At 57.3% G+C, this 23,725-nt stretch overlaps 1 protein-coding gene across 1 annotated transcript in view; it reads left to right on the forward strand.

The window, feature by feature from the left end:
- ANKMY1 (ankyrin repeat and MYND domain containing 1) overlaps positions 1-20,841 on the forward strand; it is a 36,393-nt gene extending 15,552 nt beyond the window's left edge. The window contains 12 exon segments of the mRNA XM_073888837.1: positions 1,917-2,003; positions 2,005-2,384; positions 4,769-4,940; positions 6,140-6,280; positions 6,672-6,812; positions 8,213-8,320; positions 10,213-10,344; positions 13,068-13,181; positions 13,462-13,627; positions 18,591-18,669; positions 19,384-19,544; positions 20,554-20,841. Coding sequence (XP_073744938.1) covers positions 1,917-2,003; positions 2,005-2,384; positions 4,769-4,940; positions 6,140-6,280; positions 6,672-6,812; positions 8,213-8,320; positions 10,213-10,344; positions 13,068-13,181; positions 13,462-13,627; positions 18,591-18,669; positions 19,384-19,544; positions 20,554-20,612 — 1,740 coding nt within the window. The 3' untranslated portion in view covers positions 20,613-20,841.
- The last annotated feature ends 2,884 nt before the right edge of the window (positions 20,842-23,725 follow it).

Consider the following 23,725-nt stretch of genomic DNA (forward strand, 5'->3'; position numbering starts at 1 on the left):
CCAGAAGTTGTTAACGTACAGAAACAACGACTTTCAAGTTCAAAGGTGATGGTGGGAACAGAAGTCCTGTGCTGTCACCCCTTCGTTGGGAGTGTTGTCCCCACAGCTTCTCCAGGCCCACAGTGTCTCCAGGGGACCCTGGCTCTAGGGGAAGAAGCCTCATCCATTATTGGTGAAGGCAGCGAGAGCCCCAGAAAGTGTTTTATTTGTACACTTAAAATACTGGTAAAAATCCCTCTTCTGCCTTTCTTTTGAAAGTCTCATTCCAAGACACAGGGCTGTTCAGGGGCGCTTGCGGGGACTGCCCCCGACTAAGCAGCTGCCAGCAGGTGGCGCTCCCGCCGCGTCCCCACGCCCACCACGCGCGGTCTAGGGTGAATTCCATCCACATCAGCGGGCTTCAGCCACAGAGCCGTCCCCTAAAGACAGGTTCTTAGCACACCACAGACGCCAACATCTCACCTGAAAAATTAAACAGCAAGTTTTTGAGTCCTCAGGGATCCCATCAGGGGCAGTTTCCCCAAGTTCCCACGTCAACATCTAGAATGGAGTCAAATGAGTCCAAACCCAGGCGAGTTCGCACGCCGCACAAGGTTGAGATTTTTTTGCTGCTTCAGCTTGTGACCGGTGCCCCGCCCTGTCCTGAGTCAAAGGAGAAGCCGGGCTGCTGTGTGGACAGCGCACCCTCCCCTCTCCCCGCCACCTGCACCTCTGCAGAGTGGCGTGTGGGGGGAGGGGGACCGGTCCGGGAGCATCCCCCACACGGCTGTGAATACAGCCGCTGCCCCACCTGCCGCCCGAGATTACCCAGGCACAGTCACGGCAGAGGGCCCTGGGGCCACCTCGTCCCCTCTGTCTACCAGCTGACCCCTTATGGGGGGGATCACAGAGAGTTGGGCCCCACCACCAGCGTTTCTTTTTTTTTTTTTTAAAGATTTATTTATTTATCAGAGAGAGAGAAGAGAGAGAGCACAAGCAGGGGGAGAGGCAGAGGGAGAAGGAGACTCCCCGCTGAGCAGGGAGCCCCACACGGGGCTCGATCCCAGGACCCCGAGATCATGGCCTGAGCCGAAGACAGACGCTTCACCAACTAAGCCACCCAGGTGCCCCCCACCCCCAGTGTTTCTGCCTTAGGGGTCTTGGGTGGGGCCCAAGAATCTGCATTCTTGGCCAGGCTGATGGCCCCAGGACCACACTTGGAGAGCAGAGGCTGTGAGTGGGGCATGCAGGGCAGCATCGCGGGCAGGAAGGCAGCACGAGCCACATCGCCAGTCCTGTCATTTAAATGTCTCTAAGGTTGGGACGCCTGCGTGTCTCAGTCCCTGGAGCATCTGCCTTCGGCTCAGGTCGTGATCCCAGAGTCCTGGGATCGAGCCCCGTGTGGGGCTCCCTGCTCCGTGGGGAGTCTGCTTCTCCCTCTGCTCCTCCTCTTGCTTGTGCACGTGCTCTCTCTCTCTTGCAAATAAATAAAATCTTCAAAAAAAAAAAATAAATGTCTCTAGGAGCGACATTAAAAAGAGGTACAACAGGTAGAATTAATTTTGATGATATATTTTATTCAACTGTGTGTATCCACAATTGATTATCTCTGTGTGTAAAATCAGTGTCAGGACAGGGACGCTCTGCTTTCTTTGTCTGCTCACGCACACCCCGGATCTGGACAGGCCTCAGGTCAAGAGCTCCATTGCCACGTGTGGCTGGTGGCTGCTGTGTGGCTCAGGTTTCCATACGATGCCCTGACGGGTTTGCTTCCCTCCCTGGACTTTTGCAAAGTGTTTTAGCGTTGTCCGCCTCGGTGCCTGAAGAATGCTGTCTGCCGTGAGCGCTGGTCCTCGCTAAAGAAGTCAGCTTCATGGGGGTGTCACTCTGACTCTTTCTTCTAGTGATTTTCCTTCTTTTTTCGGTACTTCCCAAAGGAAGCTTCAAATATGCCAGTAAATCCCAACCATGCCTTCTCATTCCTCGAAGTGGCCAAGGAGCCTGTGTATTTAGAGGAATTGGTGCCCCCCCCCGGGCAGCCAGGAGCAGAAGTCGGCTGCATGGGGTGATGAGGAGGACAGCCTCTCTGCAGGCACCCGGCCGTCTCAGGAGTCCCCCAACCTGGGGGGCAACCCCCCGAAGTCGGACCGTCTGTCATCGCAGGGCAGCGTCGGCGACCTGGAGAAGGGGCTGGACTGTGCGGTAGGGAGTCTGGACGGGCACAGGCTGGGAAGCCAGGAGACGAACTTTGAGTCTGGCATCTGTGTGCGCAACTATTCCATCACACTGTCCCAGGACCTCCTGCGGAAGAGCGCCCAGGCCTACAGCATGCTGAAGGCCTCCTCACTCAGCACCGCCGGCCCGGTAAAGGGCACCATGAGGAAGGTGGCGCTGGCCATGATCGAGTAGGTTGCTGGAGTGTGGGTGTCGGGGCCGAGGGTCACTTTCAGGGGTGGAGCTCAGGCTCAGTGGGCCAGCATCACTTCCCCGGCCGCCAGGAGGGAGCGTTTCTGGAGGTGCGTGTCCCACATCCCCCAAGCCTATAGGGATGCCGTGGGGCCCGTCCTGTGCATGGCCTCCAGGGACGTTTTGTGTGGCTCCAGGCTGGGGGCCTGGCTATGACATCAGGGGGACAGTGGCACTGAGAATCCAGGGAGGGTGCCTCGGCTGCCACAGGGCGGAGGGCACCATGCAGGTGCTCACACACACACTTGCCTGCACACACTCCCACTTGTCCAACACATTCACACATGCACTCACCTGCTTACACAACTCATCTGCACACACTTGACCCCTCCCCACACACCCTGCAAGTTATCCTACACACACGCTCACATACACTCACCCCCTGCCCTCTCAAAGCGTGCCCCCAGGTGTCCCAGACCCTGTTGGGGAGTTTGTAGGTGGAGATGATCCGCATAACAATCCTCAGACGTCACCTGCCGTTTCGCTTTGGGACACCCACACCACATCTCTTCCCTGGGCCCACGCGCATAAGAGAATGCACCGTTGAGAATGCACTTGATGAAGCAGTAGAGGCCAAGGACTCACTCTTTAAATCTTGACCCTGAGTTCATGGCTTTCTACTACTCTGTGACCAGATGGGTGGGATGCCGAAGCACATCTCCAAACCAGTCGGACGTTTTCCTCGAGGAAAGCGCTTCTCCAATAGCGTGTGTTGCAAAGGGTGCTTGCCATGGTCCCCCATGCGACGCAGCTCTTCCTTGCAAGAACGACCAGCTGGCACACTAGGGTCACTCATCCCTGTGCACACACTGAGCCTCACGCTTTAGGGGGGCAGCCGGCAGGGTGTGTGCCAGCGATGGCATCTTGGTTCTCAAGTGGAAACTGGCATTTTGGAGGCCGTGCACCCCCTCCCCCATAGTGTCTAATGATGCGTGTCAGTGTGGGGGGGAGAGCTCAGGTCTTCCCAGGCGACCAGGTCCCGATGTCCCAGACTTACGCACACTTGGGAGCCCTCGCAGCGCTGGATTCTGATGCAGCCAAGTACACATTTTTCATAAAAATGTTATTTTTGTTAATATGCAATGGGTTTATTGTTACTTTTTAAATGTATTCGTGTTTAAATTTTTTTTCTCATTTTAATTGTAATACAGTAGACATGGGTGGATGGAACCTGCATAAACAAAGCTCTCTGGGGTCCTTGGATGATGTTAGGAGCAGAGAGGGGGCCCAAGAACAGGACGTTTGAGAACTGCTGCTGTAGACCGACCCTGCCTCTCCACTGCCTTCTTGTCTGCCCTACCCAGTGCTGCGGCAGCGGTGGGGCCCGCAGAATGGGCCAGACCCTCCACCCTCCCGCCCTCTTAGCCGTTCTTAAAGCCTGCTTGGCTCCTCACCACCTTGACCTCCCTGCCTAGTGGGGCTGTTGTCCTGGCCAGTCGGGTCTCGGCAAAGCTTCCCCACTGATGCCGGCTCTGTGCTCCTCATAAGAGCTCTGTGTGTCACTGTGTGTGTGCACACATGGACGTGTGTGTGTATGTATGTAGGTGTGTATGTGTATGGTGTGGTTGTGTGTTGTGTATATTGTATGTATGTGTAGTACATGCACGTGTGTGATATGCATGGTGTGTGCGTGCTGAATATGCATGATTTGCATGCGTGTGTGTCGTGTGCATATATGTATGCATGTGGTATACGTGAATTATACGTGTATGTGTGTGTTCCTTGTGTCTACGTGTGTGGTGCATGTGTGTGCATGTGTTGTATGTGCGTGTGTGTGGTGTGTATCTCTGTATGTGTGCACGCAGTGGGTGTGTGTGGTGTGCATGTGTTGCATGTGTATATACGTGTGTGGTATGTGTATATGTGTTGTGTGTGTGTGGTGTGCATCTGTGTGTGCATGCAATGTGTGTATGTGCATGTGTATGTGTCGTGTGCATGTGTGTGCGTGTCGTCTGGGTATAATGTCGTGCCCTATGTGTACTAGGTGCTCTATCACTTCATGGCCACCCTGGGAGGGAGGGCTAGTCCCACCTCATGCCCCATCTCACAGATGACCTCAGCAAGGCTGAGCGACCACCCGAGGCTGGAGCGGGGCAGGGCTGCAGCTGGACTCGAGCTGGGCTGGGCTGGCCAGCCCAGTGTGGTTTGGCGATGGGGAGCTGCCCTGGCGCAGGGCAGGGCCGGGAGGTCTCGGAACGAATGCTGAGGGGCTGTGAATGCTGGGGCTCCCGAGCCGCCTCTCCCAGGGAGCGCCGGTGCTGACCGGGGGTGCTGTCCTGTGCCTGGCCTCCGGCCCGTGACTCTGTCATACCGATCCTTGCAGACACAGAAGCAGGTGGCTGACCATCAGGCTCCTGCTGCACCGAGGTGCGGACCCCAACCTGTGCCGCGTGCCCATGCAGGCCCTGTTCTTCGCCGTGAAGGCCGGGGACGTGGCCGGGGTGAAGCTGCTGCTGGAGAACAGGGCCAGGACGGACATCCAGCTCCCCCCTGAGGTAGGACCCCCCGCGGGGGTGGGGAGGGGTCCGGAGAGGCGGGAGGGGTGGGCTGACCGGGGGCTCGTCAGTGGCGAGAAGTCAGAGCGCTTGGTTTGGAGAGATCCTCGCAGTGTTTCTTCTCTGGCGATGTGAACGCGGGTTCTTTGCTGTGTGCGGGGGGCGTGCGCGTGCGGGTGCGGCGGGGGGGGGGGTAGGGGCGGGGCCGGGCGGCGGGGGGGGGGGCGTGCGCGTGCGGCGGGGGTGGCCGAGGCTGGCGGGTGTGTCCGGCCTCGTGGGCCGCTCTTGTCCTCGCTCGGCGGCCTGTGGGTCTCCCGTGACCAGCTCGTCGGCCAGGCCGTGCACCCGTTCTCTGCGTGGACGTAACGTGAGTGCCGGAGAGTAGAATGTCCGCGGGGCGTCCGGGGTAATTCCGTGATGCCCTTCTAGGCTTGCGGGTGGGACTCCGCGTCGAAGCTAAGGTGGCAGCTCGTAAGCTCGGCACGGAGCCTTCGCGCGCTCCCCCGTTCTCTCCTCCCGATGAGGCGTCTGTCGCTCGCGCTCGCGCTCCTGTCTGCAGGCGCGGTTTGGCTCTAGTCTGACGTTGGGCGGATGAGCGGAGGCCCGGGGAACGCCCGTGCGCCGGGGGCTGACGTCCTCCCGAGCGTCCTCCACGGGCACCTGCTGTTACCCTGAGAGCCTGGTTTGGGGGTTCGGGTTTGCGGCAGCCGGCCGCTCTCCGCTTGGACCCCGGGCCTGCCGCAGGCTGCTGGCCGGGCTGTCACAGCTCCGTCGGGCCGGCCCAGACCCAGCAGCGCCCAGAGCTGGAGAGGGTCCTCCTGCCAGTCTCTCCCGGATGGCCCGGGGGGAGAAGGGACAGGTCCCGCCAGGGGTTGGAGTCGGGAGCCGCGTGGCCATCCGCGCTGTGGCATCCGAACGGGGGTCCGGCAGGAAGGGCAGGGGCTTTGCTCGGAGGAAGGAAGGGACAGTTGGTCATAAGGAAGGCAGGGCCGCGCGCTGTCCGCAGGCCAGGCGGATGGAAACGCCTTAGGAGCTGAAGTGCACGTGTCTGTGCTCCAGTGTGGGCAGGCCCCGTGGTCCCACATGTCACAGCGAGACCGGGGAGAACGCAGTGCTGTGGGGTTTCTGAGAGGGGTGGGCCTTGGGGGTGCCGCCCACCTGGGAGCCGGCCCTCACCCCTACCTTTGTCGCCTCTGCAGCTGGGGGCCCTCACCCCCCTGCATATTGCAGCCGCCCTTCCCGGGGAGGAGGGCGTCAGGATAACGGAGCTTCTGCTCCACGCCGTCACGGACGTGGACGCCAGGGCCGCCGACCAGGACGCCGTGTACAAGCTGGGCAAGGTGCGTGTCCTGCCCCACGGGGGCGGGGTGCCGAGGCCTCTCCTTGCACGGTGCTGTTGGCTCAGTTCAGAATTCTCTTTCACTTCACGGTCCCTGACGAGGTGGATTACTGCTCTCTGGGCCCCAAGCCAGCCTGCATCTGTCCGCATGGGCGCGGCTCCCTGCGGGCACGGCCCAGATGGGTGGGGGCCCAGCTCTGACCCCCGCCGGGGCAGGTGGTGGCTGCACTGGGCCTGCGAGAGGGTTTTGCAGGAGGGCGCTCAGACCCGCCGTCTGGGGAGGGGGGCCTCTTGCTGGTGCTCCTCTGTGGGAGCTCGTACCTGCAGGGGCCCAGCCTGGCACTTGGGGGAGAGGTTGGGGGCCAGTACCTGCTCCCTCTGTCTGTCCACAGCTAGACCTGTTGCCTTCAAGCCTGAAGCTCAACCACGAAGCAGGCCCTGCCAGCATCTACTACAGCAAGCCCACGTCTGTGCCAGACGAGGGGGGCAGGACAGCTCTGCACGTGGCCTGTGAGCGTGAGGACAACTACAAGGTGAGCGGGGCAGGGAGTGTGTGTGCGCGTGCATCTGAACACGTGTGCGAGTGCCTTGGGTGTGTGCGCATGAGTGTGTCCGTGTGTGTGCGGTGTGCACGCATGTCTGCGTGTGAGCTTGTACTTGTAGGTCAGTACACGTGTGTGCATACATTTGTGCACATGCTCTGTGTGTGCGCGTGTTGGGGGCAGGGCCGTGAGCCAGCAGCCCTGTCAGTCACCATCTGGACTCGGGACCCCCGGGGTGGTCCTGTTTTGTGGAGCCCTGAGCTGTGACTCTCTGTCTGAGGTCAGGCCTCCTGTTGCCTTGGGGATTAATTGTCAGCAAGGCGGGTGCAGGAACCTGTCAGAGGAGGCCGAGTGGCTGTGGAGGGAACCAAACCTTGGTTTTATGCTGTAGGCCAGCGCAGCCTGGGTCGACAAACCTCAGAGCACATAGTAAACTGGGCCTCAGTTTACCCGCCCATAAAACGGAAATCATAGCCGGTCTCTTGGGTCAGTGGCATGGGTGGGTGGTTTGCCTCTGCACAGGGTAGTGATCAGGCTGCCCTGATAGTATGAGGATCTGCATGAGGGTGGGTGCAGGGCAGTGCTAGGGGGGGCAGGTGGGAGGCACCCACATGCCTCCCTGTTTCACAGCATCGCTGGTAAAAGCCTCCTTGGGTTCAGGCCACCACTCTGAGCTATCCGTGTTTCAGCAGAGAGCAGAGGAGGGGAGGCTTTTCCAGAATCCCCTCAGCAGGCTTGGGCTGGCCGGGGTGGGGGAAGGGCAGGGGGCTTGGAGGCAGCCCAACCAGCCCACTGGGTCTGCACACCTGCAGGGGGGGCTGGAGCCTGGAAGAGTCCTTGGGGCGGGGTAATCAAAGCTACAAGGACTTTCAGCACTTCGGGGAGAAGAGGAGGGAGAGAGGGGAAAGCTGAGGGGTCCCCGGGGAGAAGGGCAAGGGTGAGCCCTTCCCGCATGGAATGCTCCCCTTTTGCTGAGGCCGGGCTTCTCCTGTGCTTTGGTGCCCTCCACGATCCCTGAGCCCTGGGGCCACACCTGCCATGTGCCAGCCTGGCTACCATAGTCACGTGGGCCTGACTCTCCCTTTTCCTTTGGAAACAAACTGTAAAGCAGTTTGTGCATCGTGTGTCCTTCCTGTTTTGTGTTGGAAGTGATGTATGTATAGAAAACATCTTCCCAGTTTGAGGATCCACCCAGCCGTCCACGCACCTATCCATGCAACCGTCCAAAATTCAGAACGGTCTTTGTGTGCCAGGCAAGGTGCTGGTGTGGAGGAAAGAGCAGTTAAGTGACCAGCTTGATTTTATGGCATTTGAGTTAATGATCCGCGTCAGGTGCTCCTGGGAGTTAGGGCATCTCTTTAACCTGTGGTCCTGCCTTTCTCCCCGCTCAGTGTGCCAGGGACGTAGTCCGGCTCCTCCTCTCCCACAACGCACACCCCAACATGCTGTGGAGTGGCCACTCCCCACTCTCGCTGTCCATCGCCAGTGGGAACGATCTGGTGAGCACGTTCTACACCCGTTGATGGTGTACCTGCAGCGTTTCTGCCTCAGCGTCATCCCCTTCCTAGTCAGTCTTTCGGATTTGCTGTTGTTGGCGGTAGCGTGAGGATAGCATGGTGTAAGGACATGGTGGATCCCCTCCGCAGTGCATGGAACTGCTCAGAGAGAGAAGGGTGTGGAAAGGAAGGTGCGCAGGGAAGGTGAGGGTTCAGCTGGGAGGATGCTCCCTCAGGGCAGGCGGATCACAACCCCTGCTTATCCCAGGCATTGACCCCTCGGTAAGGAAAAGGAAAGGAATCTTGGCCAATTCCCATTTCCTGCTGTTGCCAAGGATATATGTTCACCATCCGTTCACCTACCTGTACATTCATTCACTTGCCCACACGTCTATCCATTTATCCAGCCGCCTGCCCACTTATCCATCCATTCACCTGCCTGCCCTCCAAATGCACATCCATCTAATCCGTCCTTCCAGTAATCCATCTGTCCAGCCAACCACACAGCCGTCCACTCACCCACATCCACCCGGCACCCATCATCCAACCATACAGCCATCCAATCTGTCCATACAACCCGCACATCCAGCCAGTCCATCTGTCCATGCTTCCGCCCGTCCATCCATCCAGCCGTCCTCCGTCCGTCCTTTGTTCTGTTTTTCTCTCTCTCTGTCTTTCCTTCTGTCCGTTCGTGTCCATCCATCCTTTCATCATCCGTCTATCCGTCCTTCTTCTTCTCTTCCATCCATCCTTCCGTCTGTCCTTCCGTCAGTCCATCTGCCCATCCATCCTTTCATCATCCATCTGTCTGTCCGTCCATCCTCCATCCTTCCATCCGTCCATCATCCGTCGTCCTTTCTACTTTACTTTTTTCTTACGTCGATCTGTAATACGTACACCCGTTCGTCCTTTCATTTAACTGTTGTTTTTTGAGCATCTGCTATGTGCCAGGTAAGCACCATTCTAGGCATCAGGTGTCGAATAAAATAAGGTCTTTGCTTTCAAGGATCTTACGTTCTAGTGTGGGAGATAGACCGTAATCCAGTGTGCCACAGAATTTCAGGTGGTGGTAAGTGCTGTGAAGATAGTAGCAGCTGGATACGGAGCAGAGAATGATGGCGGATGAGCTGTTATAGCTGGTGCCCAGGGGGGCTTCTGTGGTCTGTGCTGGGGTGACATATCAGCGGAGGCCTAAGGAACAGGAAGGCAGTGTTGGTGAGGGTTGTGGGGGCTCTTCTGGTCCTTCTCTCCCTCCTCCCTTGACGTGTACATTGAGTTGTTCACTGAGCAAGTTATGGGGGGCACCTGCTCTGTGCCTGGTTTTGTTGGTGGGGCGGGCAGGGTAGAGAGCTGCCTTCTGGGGGTCGGATGCTCCTGAGAGAGCCACACACTAGTGTGTCTCCTGCCCATCCAAGCTGCTGTCACGCCGGGCTTCCTGGTGGCCGGGGATCCAGCAGGGAGCAAGTGAGATGTGCCCCATTCTCCCTCTGGTCAGGTGATCACAGTGACTCAGGCGCCTAGCGGGCAAAGGCAGAGTGGTCCCAGGGAGGAGGAGCTGATGGGACACACACCAGGCCCTGTGCTGGCCCCTGGGCTGGAAAACAAGACCTGAGCTAGGAGCACTTTGGAGCAGCTAGACAGCGTGCAGAGGAAGTATCAGACCTGGGCTGCCGGCGTGGGTGCCGCAGCCCTCCCTGGGGGGAGCCACCATACGCCCCCTCTCCCTGCCCCGGCCTCTTCCCCTGAGCTGGGGCAGCAGTGGTACCTGTGGGTGGGGTGCATGGCAAGTAGCCAGGTGTGGCTGTCACTCAGGACAGCAGAAGCCTTACTCTGGGCACTCCTCCACATGCGAGGACAGAGGAGCTGGGGGTGCTGACCGGCTTCTCTGTGTCCAGATCGTGAAGGAGCTTCTGTCCCATGGAGCTGACCCCAACCTGCCACTGACCAAAGGCTTGGGCAGCGCCTTGTGTGTTGCCTGTGATCTCACCTGTGAGCACCAGAGGAGCATGGACAGCAAGCTGGCCCTGGTGAGGGGTGAGGCTGGGGGGGGGGGGGGGTGTGCAGGGCAGCGGGCCCTAGTGTGTAGGGTCTGGGTGGGGGTGTTGGAACCCTTGGTCTGCCCTTCATTCCTTGCAGGTAGCGTTTCAAGTGATCTTGCTCTGTAATGTTCAAATACTTAAGAAAAAATACAAAATTTTTGCTTTTTATGTTATGTAGGCCTAAACGTGTGAAGTGCAAATCCACTCAACAGGCCAGACAAAAGTCCTCCGGTTTGTCTCAAGGAAGACATAAGCCATCACTTTGGTTGGGCAGCAGGACTGTAGATTCTCTCAGTGGAGTGGGCATTGGCCAGGGGTCCTGGTCAAGGACCTGCTGGAACGGCACTGGGGCTGTCCTGGGTGGGGGCCTGCAGGGGGTGCCATGCCCCGGGCGGGGGTCCTGGGTGCCATATCCTGGCTATGGACGTGGCTTGCTGGTAGCATTGCTGTTTTTCCCGGGTGGGCTCAGGTGTGATCGGGAGGCACTCTGTGCTTTATAGGTTCTGGATGCTGAGCTGTTCCCTCAGAGTCCCTGTCTGTCTTCCCAGCTGCTCTGGCCCTGCCAGGCACCCAGACACGTCCCCCTGTGCGTCTGCCCCCTCCTCACTCCTGTGCCAGGGCCCTGGGTCTGCTACAGCAGCGCCGCATGGGCAGGCCCTCCCTGTGCTGTGGCCTCGCCCCTTCCCACACCCATGTGGGGCAGCTCTGTGTGGGCTCCCCGCTGCCCTGGCTCCATCGAGGGCCGCAGTGTGGTTCCCCGAGAGCTAGAAGCACTGGAGTGGGGTGCGGAGAACCTTGTTTTTCTGGAGGCTGTCACACTTGACAAAAGTTCAACCTTATGGAAAAAGTGAGGCCCCTTTTCTTGCGATCCTGTTTCCGGATCCCATTTTAAGGATCCTACCTTGATCCTGATCTCCTGTCCTCTAAGCACCTGGAAGTGCCTGCGTGTGTGTTTTCGGGGCCTCTCAGTGCTGCGTTCTGGATCTGGGGGTGGGCAGGTCTGCTCTGCCCCAGCCATGCCATCTGCCTCCATGATTATTTGGCAAGTGGAAGGACTCTCTCTTTTTCGACCCTTAAATCGTCTTGTCTTTGATCTTGGGAGACTTCCCCTGGTCCCCTCAGCCTCTGATGCCTGCCTTGCTTTCTGGGGCATCCAGGGGACCCTCACACACCTGTGGGTTCCTGCCCCTGACCCCACATCAGCCAACCAGTGATTTTTCAATGATTTAACTACTTACAACTTACTCATTTACTAATTTTATTACAACAAATGCATAAAAGTTGGAACGGCACAGTGACTGCATATTCCCTCACCTAGGTGCACTGGTTATTAACACCTTCGCTCACCACTTCCCCACTTTCTGGCCTCCCTGGCGCTCCCCTCTGCCAGCCGACCAGCACCATGCCGGCCCCAGCTGGGGATCTCCATCATGCTGCCAAACCAAGGATGTCCGCATTTATCGGATGTTTGATGAGGGGTGCAACACCCGGCCCTCCCCTGACCCTTGCCCTCTGGCCATCGGCAGGCCCTCCCCGCTCTCCAGCTTGACCCACGTTCCGACTGAATCCTTCAGCCCCTCCTGCCCAGACACGAGCCTGGAGCCGGTCCTTCCAGCCAGCTTCTTGCTTTTGGGACGGTGGTTGAGTCTGTGAGGTGTGAATGGCCCAGATGATGACAGAGACCGTGCAAGGGCTGACTTCCTCTCTGTGCTTCCCCAGTCCCAGCGTCCACAGCTAAATGCACCGCCCTCGTGGGATGTGGGGTGCTCGGAGCTCTTGAGCAACAGAGGCGTTGAGCACCTCCAGTTGTGGCTGCACACAGGGTCAGCACATTTGGGGACAGGCTCGGGGCCTCCTGCCCACTGGCACTGGGCTCTGCTGGCTGTTTGGGGACTGCAGTGTGCCCCCCGAGTGACCACCCGCTTGCACTTGGCTGGGAAGTAGACCGTATGCAGTATGGGCAGTGGCGGGGATGACAGCCTGGTTTTCATCTGCTCGGACGGGGCCGCACTGAGCCCCGTGTTTCGTGGTTGGGTTAAGCTTCCAAGCTAAAGCTCTAAGACCCTGGAGCCTCTTTATGGAACCCATCCCCTCCCTTTCAGGGTGGAGGTGGGCACCTCTGTTGGGTGCGATTTGCTGTGAATGAGATCGGTGGTAAGGAGCCAGAAGTTGCTCACGCGCACCATTGAATGTGGCTCCGTCCACACGTGCGCGCGCAGGCACCCACAGTCACCGAGAGCCCCGGATGTGGTGGGAGGGGGTCAGGACGGGCTTCGTGGTTGCCCTTCTATCACTTTTGGTCTGGGGACTGGGACCATAACCAGCTTCAAGTTACAGACCCACAGCAGCTCCCTGGGGCGGTGGGGAGCAGGGGGCTCCTGAGCAGTGGCCCAGCCTGCACCTCCCTTGGGCTCTGCCCTAACTTCTCCTCCGCGGGCTCAGCACGTCTATCCTGTCTGTCTGCTGACTCTCCACGCAGCTCAGAGGGTAGCTTCCCTGGGTAATAAGGGTGACGATAGCCCTTGCTGGCAGCACCTACTCTCCTGCTGGGGGCCGGGTCCTCGGGCCGCCCCCCTGCCGTCCAGCGACCATGTAAAGACTGGGAGGCTGCAGGTGACATGGGCCACAGAGTTGGGCACACTGGTTCCGAGTCCTGCCTTCTGGTGGCTGGGGCGTTCACGCACATGTGACCCAGGCTCTGTTCTCCACAGATTGACCGGCTAATTAATTGTGGGGCTGACATCCTGAGCCCTGTGACGCTCACGCAGGGCGACAGGATGGCTGTGGGCACGGCTGTCGACTATGGGTATTTCAAATTCTACCAGGTATGGCTCTGAGTGTCCCACTGGTGATGGGGGTAGAGGACCTGGGGCCCTGAGTGTGTCTTGGGCAAGGCTGGGCCACAGGCCCTTCCCGCCTCTGACCGAAGCCCGCCCTGGTCGGCACCCTGCTGGCGGGGCCGCTGTCGCCAGCTTTCGGAGTGCTGTTCTGTGCTGTCCTCACCACGAGGGGTGGGCTCTCTGCCTGTGTGCTTCCCATGCTGGCCGGCCAGGCGGGGTGCTGGGGCCTTGCAGTCCCTGGTGGTGACGGGGTGCTGTGCTGCAGGACCGGAAGATTGCCCACTGCCCCTTCCACATGCTGACGCCGGCCGAGCGGGAGATATTTCTGGCCCGCAAGAGGCTCCTGGAATACATGGGCTTCCAGTTGCGCCGTGCAGTCTCCGCCAAGGAGAGCCAGTGGGATCCGAAGCTGCTGAACCTGAGCAAGAAAGGTGGGTGTCAGTGGCCTGGCAGGACGGACCGGCACCATCCCCACCCGGGAAGCTGCTGCTCTTCCCAATTGCACAGAGTGGGATTCCCGCCTCCTGGAGGAGCCTCCGGGTCTGGGACTGGTTCCAGAGGCTGTGGGGGAGGGGCGGGGTGGGATGAGAGCGCACTTTTTTGCCCCTGCCTGGCTTGCCCCTGTGTCCGGCCCTCCAAGGAGCTCCTGCAGGAGACACTGAGAGAGATGGGGAGATGCGCCTGGGGAGAGAAGAAGGGCCCCAGGGGAGTCTTCAGGCCTCACCATGGGACTATATCCAGGAGCACTGTGTTTGCCCAGTGGCAGGGGACACCGGCACAGGCTGTCCGGCTGCCCCCGGCAGAGGGCACAACACCGGAGGCAGGGCGAGGTTCCGGCTGAGCTGTTTAAGGCTACCATGCAGCCCTCCTGGGGGAAGGAGCAGGGGCTTTGCGGCCCCAGGATTCTGCTTTGCTCTCTTGTGGCCAGGGGTCATGGGGGCAGGTCTGCCTCTCCGTGGAAGGCCAGCAGGTGAGTGTGACTTTGGGACACACATGGCCTGGGGCCACAGGTTTCCGAGGTGGACTGGTCATCTCTGGAGCAGGAGGAAGAGGGACCTCTTCTGCCCTCTGCTAGGAGAGCCACATCCTGGGGGCTGAAATGGTGACCGTGTCCCCCCTGGTGTTGCCTGGTTTGGGAGGCACAGCCCTGGGTCCTGAGGGCCCTACACAGGCTGGCCGAGGGGCAACACGTGGCAGAGCCAGCCTGAGGGAGCTGAGTTTCGGTGAGAGCCTGGAGGGAAGGACTGCAGGGTCATTTGACTTGGGAAACAAGCTTATGGATCCTGAGAAGGATCTGGAAAACCCAAGCACACGCAGGGAGTTTGCTTCTTAGATGTAGTAATGACGATTCAGTTTCTGACAAGAATTGGACTCCGGGAGAAAAGCCATCAGCTGAGAGCCGAGCACGCTTCCCTGGAGAGCAGGATGCTGTGCAGGACCAGCCCCTTAGCGCCCTGGTCAGCCGTCCGTGTCTCCTCTGCATGACGGGGTATCCCCAGAAAGTATAGGGTCATACCTGGGACGGTGGCCTTTGCACCCACATCCCCAAGGGGGCTGGGGTCGTGACCCGTCAGGAGTAACACAGGTCAATGCTCTGGCTGCGGTTGCATAGGAGAGGCTCTCCGTCTGGGTAGGGGTCGCTGCTCCTACCTAGCTCTGCCCTGGCTGCCAGGCCTCTGTGATCTGGCTGCCTCACCTCTGAGCCTTGGCTGCCTCACCTCTGAGCCCTGGCTGCCTCACCTCTGCACCTGGCTGCCTCACCTCTGCACCTGGCTGCCTCACCTCTGAGCCCTGGCTGCCTCACCTCTGAGCCCTGGCTGCCTCACCTCTGCACCTGGCTCTCCCACCTCTGCACCTGGTAGCTTACAGCCGGACCTTGGAATGCAAGAATGGTTTAACAAGAGCAAAATCAATGTGATACACCACATTTTTAGACTGAAGAAGAAAAACCACATGATCATTTCAATGGATGTAGAAAAAGCATTTCACAAAATCCAACACCCTTTCATGATAAAGAACATACAACAAACAAGGAATAGAGGGGCACTTGCTTAACCTGACTGCGGACACCTACAAAAAGACCCAGAGCGTACATCAGACCCCACGGTGGAAGACCCCTATGATCAGAAGGAAGACAGGAATGTGTCCTCTCACTATTTCTGTTTGATGTTGTGCTGGAGCTGTTAGCCAGCATAACTAGGCAAGAAAAAGAAATTCAGATTGGAAAGGAAAAATTTAAACTAACTCTCTTTGCAGAAATTATCTTACAGATTGAAAATCCAGGGAATCCACTCTTTAAACTGAAACTAATATTAAACTAAACATTTAAATATTAAAATACAAAATATAAAATGATTACACTATTTTAACTAATGAACGCATTCAGTAAGGTTGCAGGATATAAGATCAATATGCAAAAACCAACATTGTGTCTATACAATTGCAGCAAGCAAAATGAGATTTTAAAAAGTTTTATTTACAACAGCATTAACAAAAATAGAATACTTATGAATACGTTTAACAAAAGCCATGTGAAACTTACACTCTGAGAACTACAATACGTTGAAGTTAAAGGAGGCCTCAGTAAATGGGAAGACATCTCCTTATCAGAATCCCACTGCCTTCTTTGTAAAATTGAGAAGCTAATTTTAACATTCATATGGAATTACAAAGGTCCCAGAATAGCTGTAGCCATCTTGAAAGAGCAAACTGGAAAGGCTTATACTTCCTAAATTGAGACTTACTGCAAAATGAGAATAAAAAGAATGTGGCACTGGCATGAAGACAGACATACGGACCAGTGGAATAGAATGCAGACCCCAGAAATAAATACATGTGTAAGTCAGCTGATTTTCAACAAGGACGCCAACATGTGGAAATGAGGATAAGGGCACGGTTTTCAACAGATGGTCCTGGGACAAGTGGTTATCCAGACACGATAGAATGAAGTTGGACCCTACCTCACACCACATACAAAATTTAATTCAATTTGGATTGAAGACCTAAATGCAAGAGCTTAAACTATAAATCTCTTTGAAGAGGATATAGGGACACATCTTCATATCCTCAGAGTTGGCAATAAATTCCTAGGTATGACACCAAAAGCATAAGCGATGAAAGAAAAAAATGGATAAATTGGATTTCATCAAAATTAAAAACTTCCGTGTTTCAAAGGACACTATTGAGAAAATGAAAAGACACGCTGTATGGGAGATATATTGAAAATCATATCTCACAAGGGACTTGTATGTAGAATAAATTAAAAAATCTTAACAGCTCCAAAAAAAAAGACAAATAACTGAATTTAAAAATGGACAAAGAGTATGAATAGAAACTTCTCCGAAGAAAGATCTACAAATGGTGAACAAGCGCACGAAAAGATGCTCACTGGGACGCCTGGGTGGCCAGTCAGCTAAGCGGCTGCCTTCAGCTCAGGTCATGATCTCAGGGTCCTGGGATCGAGCCCCGCATCGGGCTCCCTGCTTGGCGGGGAGTCTGCTCCTCCTATGTCTGCCACTCCCCCTGCTTGTGCACTTTCTGACAAATAAAAAAAAAAATAGATGCTCACTATCATTAGTTCCCAGTGATGTACGCACCAAACTGCACTGAGCTATCACTCCATACCCACCAGGGTGGTTATTATTATCGAAACGTTAGTAACAAGTGTTCGAAACATTAGTAACAAGTGTTGGCGAGGATGTGGAGAAAGCAGAACCCTCCCACACCGCTGGTGGGAACGTAAAATGGTGCAGCCTCCCCGAGAGCCATCTGGCCATTCCTTAAATGTTCATCATAGGGTTATGGTATGACCCAGCAATTCCACTCCTAGGTATGTATTCGAGAGAAATGAGAACTTGTGGTCACATGTTTATAGCAGCATTATTTCTAAAAGCCAAAGAATGGAAACAACTCAAATACCTATCAACTGATGAATGGATAAGCAAATTACGGCATATCCACGCAATGGGGTATTATTCATACATAAAAAAGAAGGGACTACCAGTGCATGCTATGACATGGATGAATCTCAAAAATACTGTTTTTTTTAAAGATTTTATTCATTTATTAGAGAGAGAGCATGGGAGGGGGGAGGGTCAGAGGGAGAAGCAGACTCCCTGCTGAGCGGGGGCCCGATGTGGGACTCGATCCCGGGACTCCCGGCTCATGACCTGAGCTGAAGGCAGTTGCTTAACCAACTGAGCCACCCAGGCGCCCTCAAAAACATTGTTTTAAGCTAAAGAATCTAGTACCAAAGACCATACACATACTCTATGATTCCATTCATAGGAAATGTCCAGAATAGGCAAATCCGTAGAGACAGAAAGTAGGTCATTGGTTGCCTAGGACTGGGGGGATGGCGGTTATCGGGCTGGGCTCGGACTTGGACTGATGGGCATGCTGTAAAGTTGACGATGGCTGCACGTCTGTGAAGGTACCGCAAGCCGTTACTGTGCACTGCACGTGTGCACTGGATGGAATGCGAATGATAGATCAACAGAGTTGTCAGAGCCCCACCACCCTAACACACAAAGATGCTCTCCTTTCTCTCGTGTCCTTCGAAAGAAGTGACCGCAATGCTGTGGCCGCATTAGACCCACTTCTGGTTCTGCTTGATCGTCATCTCTCCCAGAAGCTTTGCCGTGGGGCCACGTGGTCCTTAAAACAACGGCTCTGGCTCAGGGCACAGTGTCGCAGAGCTGGCTTCCTGGGCCCACGCTCAAGCCCCCAGGATGGGCTGCAGTGCAGCCCCGGCTTCTGGTGGGCACAGGGAGGATGTGGAGGAAAGAGGGGCTCCCGCCATCTCTGTTCTTGGGGCCAGCAGGGGTTTGGGGAGTTTCTGCCGAATTAGAGGTTAGATGGCCTTCCTGGGGGGGCTGACATGCTGTTTGAGGAGAGGAAGGTGGGGGGGTGCAGTGGAACCTGTGACCATCAATGGGGGGCCTCACTGGCCTTTGGTCCCCAGTCCCCTTGTGTCCTGCTGCCAACTGCTGGAGAGCAGAGCCAGGAGTCTTCACTCTGGAGAGCATCGTGAGCTGATCAAGGCTAAAGAAGCCTGGTGGCCTCTTACCGATGTGGAGGGAGGGGTACACCGAGCCAGCCGATGGCAAAGACAGGTGGCCAGGAGGCTGCAGAGGGCTGGCCGAGGATGCAGGAGCGGAGGGAAGTCAAGGGGTGAAGCCCCCTCCCCAGAGGCTGTGGATGCCCCAGCGACCCCAACCCCTGTTCTGACTCCTCAGACTTGGCGTCAGGCTGTAAAAGGGCTTGGGGTCCCACCTGGTTGCCCACAGTGCTGGGAATGGGCTCACTGCAACAGCTCGGGGCTCCCGATACCCGTGGGCATCACGGCACGGCTGGGGGACCCACGGAGCCTAACGTGGTTCTCTGTCACTGTAGCGGAGCTGACCCCCTACCAGATGCTGAAGCGGAAAAGTGCTGTCCTATCCAAAGCACTGCACTTGGAGGAGCAAGAGCGGTAAGTGGTTGGCTGACGGTGGCCGTGGGATGGGCAGCGTGGCCTGGCCTGACTTGCTGTGCCCAAGCCCTGAGCAACCTGGCCCTGCTCTCGGGCCGTAGGCCAAGATGCGGGTGGCAGATGGGGTTGGTCATGGGTGTGCTTGTGGAGTGGCCCAGTGGGGTTTGGGCACGGGCTCGCCTTCTTGAAGGTGTCTCTGCTGTCATGGGCTGTACTGCCCTGGGCCCTCCCAGCCCCTCCCAGCCCCTCCACCACCGGCCCCTCCCTGGGATCATGGCTCTGCACCCACTCTGCTGTTCCAGAACAGTCCTTTACATAAATGTGCACCTGATCATCCCCGTGGGCATTCTGGAACGTGCCTGCCCAGGAAACCCTGGTGGGTGAGGTGGGGGTGCTGAGCAGGGCAGGCCCTAGGGCTCGAGGGTGTGCCTGCTGGGGTCCGCTCCTCCCATATTGTGGCAAGAAGGGTTCCTGATGCCATGGCATTGTTCCCTACGTGGCCCTGGTGGCTTCTGGGCCACAGTGTGTTTCCTGTTCAAAATTGCCCTGTGCTAGACATCCGTGGACAGGGACTTCAGGTTTCTGTCCACGTGTGGGTGGCCACCCTGCGTGGCGGATGGTGGGCCTGGCACCAGCACCCACCCCCCCTCCCGGTGGGGATGGGGGAGCACAGAGGGCAGGCCCTGCCCGACTGCACACATGGCTCCTGTGCAGTATTCCCTTCTTCAAGTTCTGCTCCCAGTGCGGCCGCTCCGTGGGAGTGCGCCTGGTGCCCTGCACCCGCTGCTACAGGATCCTGACCTGCAGCAAATCCTGCAAGACCAGAGCCTGGGACGACTTCCACAAGCGGGACTGCGGCACCCTGCCAGTCATCGGTGAGTCCGCCTGCCCGGCCAGGTGCTATGGAGCCTACCGTGTCTGAGGACGTAGGCCCCCCGCCTGTGGGGGTGCTGCGTGAGGTCTCCATTGTCCCCTGAAACCTCTCTGGTTCCCGCCACTTTCCAGAATTCCCAGATGGGCTAGTTGTGCAGACAGGGAGGGTGCTGAGCCCACCTGCTCCTTCTCTACGTGTCATGGGCCCGTGGCTCCCTGGAGGTGGGCATGGCCTGGGCCCTACAGAACCTGGACACCATCCCTGGGGCTCTGTGGGACATGTGGGGGGCTCCCCAGCACATGCGGGGGCCCTGGTGGGCACCGGTTTCCCTGGACCACAGGGCACTTGGCCTTCGCACTGCTTCTGGAAGCTTCCTCCCAGCCCACCCTCCCCACACCCCCACCTTTGGGATGAGCTGGGGAGGAGATGCGAGCATGTGGGTGGTGTCTTTGGACCAGGTCACCACTGCTCTGAGAGTAGCTAATGGTGAGCAAAGCTGTGTGCGCAGCTGTCCCCTGGGACTTGACCAGGTTTTGGGGGGGGGCAGGTGTTGCTTCGCTCTTTCTCAGAGCTGTCCTTGGTGTAGAGGGACAGAAAGGCTGGGCTGACCGTTGCCCTTGGGCCTGTGCCCCTGGAGCCCTTCCTGTCTGAGCTCCGACACTTTTCTCGGTGCTCCTCTCTGAAGTGGGGCTCTGTGGGGTGCACGTGGGTCTGGACAAGGCTCCCTAGGCTTGGAGACCCCAGGCTGGGAGTCCCCCGCTTTGAAGAGATGGAGTCATTGCCATGCATGCCACACGTGTGCAAGCATGACACCATGCAGGGCAGGACAGGGCTGAGCCGGGAGCCCAGGGCTCGCAGAGCTGAGTGCTGTGTTCCAGGTGACACCATCAAACAGTAGCAAGCCGGCGGGGCCCACAGGGGGCGTGGGGTCCACCTGCACTCCTGCAGGGGCCCTGCGCCTCTGCCTCCTCAGGGACAGCCCAGGCCCTCACCTTCCTCCTCCCTGCCAGTTCCTTCTCCAGGGCCCCACCTGGAGGACTTGCACAGGAGGGCGGAAGAATCTCAATAGCCGGAACAGCCGGATGCCCAAGGCCTGGGGGGCGCCCAGAGGCAGGCTGCACCACCATGATCCTCACCTGCTGGCAGCCACACCTCGGTGCGCCTCCGGGCTGCTGGCCTTGGAATCTGCTGGCCTCATGCAGGACGTCTGCACCTGCAGGGCTGTGCGTGGCAATGTCTCCCCCCTGACCTCGCAATAAAGTGGTCCCACTGGGTGTATTTTTAACCCTCCCTGCCTTGCTCCGCTGGCCTGTACCCAGACAAAGCCCGGAGCTTCCTGGCTCCGGTGCCTGGCATCCGTCAGTTGATGGGAAGGCTGAGAGGGTGAGGGTCAGGACTAGAGCTCGCTCTAGAGATTACTACCAGAAGGTCACTCCTGTACCCCTGGGGAACGTTTTGGGGCTTCCCAGGTGCTCCCAGCCCTGGCTCTCCATCTGCCTTCCTCCTGGTCCCCAGAAGGGAGGGGTGTGTCCATATCCTCCATGTGCATTTACCTGCATTTACTGAGTGTCTGTGCGCATCAGGCAGGCTCGGGGGGCGGGGGGCGGTGACGGTGGAGAGGAAAATCCCCCGTGATTGAGACGGGGGTGTGTGGGGGTGACTGAGTCAGGAGCGCTGCGTGGTGGTGATGGTGGCCATGGGTGGTGGGTGTGCGTTCGTGGAGAGGGTGGGAGGAAGGGGGCAGGGAGGGCTGAAGACTGGGGTGCCAGTCCTGAGCAAGAAGGTGGTGGGCATGGCCAGGGAGAGGGGGTGGGGTGGGGCAGGTGGGGGAGGAGGTTGGGAAAAGAGCGGTCCTGAGCCTGTGCAGGGACCCCAGCTAGGCCGCTCTTTGCTGGTCAAGGCAGCCCCATCTGCAGCCATGTTTTTGCCTGATTTCCTGGGTCTCTTGTCTAGACGGGGCTCCTGATGTGGGAAGCTTGCTGGGGAGGCTCCCAGGTAAAAGGGTGAGGAGAGCACCTGGGCACAAGGAGAAATGAGTCTGTGTGTAGCTCTGCAGCTCTGTATCAGCCGGTCCTGCCCCCGGCTGGGGCTGTGGAGGGCCTTCCCGGGGAAGGGCTGGGGCTGGGGTCAGCCCCCAGAGGCGTGTGGGCGGCTCCCACCTCAGCTGTTAGGAAAGGGAGTGCTCCTAATGAGCACCTCCCAATTTTGAACTTGTTAATTATGTGACGTTTAGAGATATATATGTACACACGCAAAAGTAAGAAAAGATTAAATGGCAGTTATCCCCAAACTCAGAATTTAGCATTGCCAATACTTTGGTGTGTGTTCTTCCAGTCCCATCTGTGTCTGTATACACACACCACATCCATCACACACGCTGTACATCACACCCTCCAGCACCACACGCCGCACCACAGATGTGCACCACGCACCGCACAGCACACACCACACGGGATGTGGGAGCGTGATCTGTATATTCTAAACTTAACCACGAGACTTTCTATGCTATGTTTTTCTGCAATGTAATTTTCCCCAAGTGAAAATAGTATTATTTTTATTTTGATTATGCATGCAATCTATGCCCATTGTTAAAAAGCACAAGAAAATGAAAACTGCGAAAATCCTCCTAGTCTTACTGCTCAGGAACAGATAACCTGAACGTATTAGATTTTCATCTGCCCAGGTGCACACACAGTGCATCTTCATGTGCCCCCATGCATATGCACACACGTGTTGTCATGTGTTCCTCCATTTGTTTTTAATTCAGTGGCTCATTTTGTGACTTTAACCTGCCTTTCTGGTGCACTGTGTGCATCCTACCATTTTCCTGAAGGAACTGAGGCATCCGCCCACCACCTGGCTGCTGGGCATCTACTGTTTCAGGGTTCACTCATGGACGGGGGCTGCACACATACACCTTCCACCTAGTTTTCCTTTGGGCAGAATTCACAGAGGTTGCGTTTTCAGATTTTAGGAGCGTTCCCGTCATCAGTCGTCTTAGCCTGCTTGTGAGCGTGTCCGCGCTGGCGACACCTGGTCGGTAATGGCACTGCCAGTAAGGTCCACTTCCTGTCTTCCGGGGATCCATGTACGAGCTGAAAGTCCTCTCCACGCTCGGATGTGGGAACATGGCATTGAGGTTTTTCCTCGGGTCCGTTTTTGGAGATGCCTGCCCTTCCAGCCTCGGGGGAGCGCTCCCCACACCCTGCCACCCTCCCTGCCGCCCCTCCCTCTCGTGGGACTGATCTTCACTCCGTTTGAACTTCGCTCCATGGAGTTTTTCACTCTGTTGTCAAATCCATCTGTCCTGTTTCAGGGTCTGGTTTGCTGGCAGATTTAGGAAGCAGTCCCCAGACTGAGATTATACAAGGTTCGCCCGGATTTAAAAAAAAATCATTATTGTTTTGCTTATAATGTTACAGTTGCCCAGAATTACTGTGAGAGATCTGAGAGCCAGCTGGACTGGTGGTGACTGAATCCCGTGGCAGGTGCAAGGACGCCCCGGGCTGTGGCTCTGCAGCCTCCGGTGCACTGTCCCCACCGCGGGACGGCCCGGCCTGCGCTCCATTTCTCTGGGAAAGGCACTAGCTGTTAGTCTGTGCTTATTCAGCTTGTATGTAGATTTGGCCTGTCCGGTTCAGAAACGTTTGTTGACACTTTCTAACTATCCTAATCGCTTAGTGTGATCGGGAGACGTGTGGCATCTTCAGTGGCTTGAGGCTTCCAGGTAAGGCTGTGCGGTCCCCGTCCGGTCTGACGGTTTCCTGAGCAGAGGAGTCCCCGCTGGCTGCTCTCCCCATCTCTCCTCACGCCAACCCTGTAGGAAGTCTGCTCAGCTCTGCCTCCCGAGTTTGGCCCAGTCGGGCCACCTCCAGAACCTCCTGCCCGCACCACGCCTGCCCACCTCCCTGTCCCTGTGGCCCCCAGAGGCCAGGCCGTTTTGCTCCTGCACCCACTTGTGTCCCGTCAAAGTCCCCCCTGTACCCGTTGCTCACTGCCCCCCTGCTCCAGCCCCCTCCCGCCCCCACCTGGGTCCGCTCCCCCATTCCTGTGGCTCCTCCCCCCCGTTCCCAGAAGGCTGCTGTGGAGTCCACTCCAGCTTCTGGGTCAACAGGTGCATTGAGCGATTATTCTCTGACCACCATGCTTCTGGCACCTGAATTTCATGGAGGACAAGGTAAC

The sequence above is a fragment of the Callorhinus ursinus genome, unplaced genomic scaffold (genome assembly GCF_003265705.2).
Source record: "Callorhinus ursinus isolate GAN/ISIS: 27379988/994484 unplaced genomic scaffold, GSC_fseal_2.0 scaffold96, whole genome shotgun sequence".
NCBI classification, from domain to species: Eukaryota; Metazoa; Chordata; class Mammalia; order Carnivora; family Otariidae; genus Callorhinus; species Callorhinus ursinus.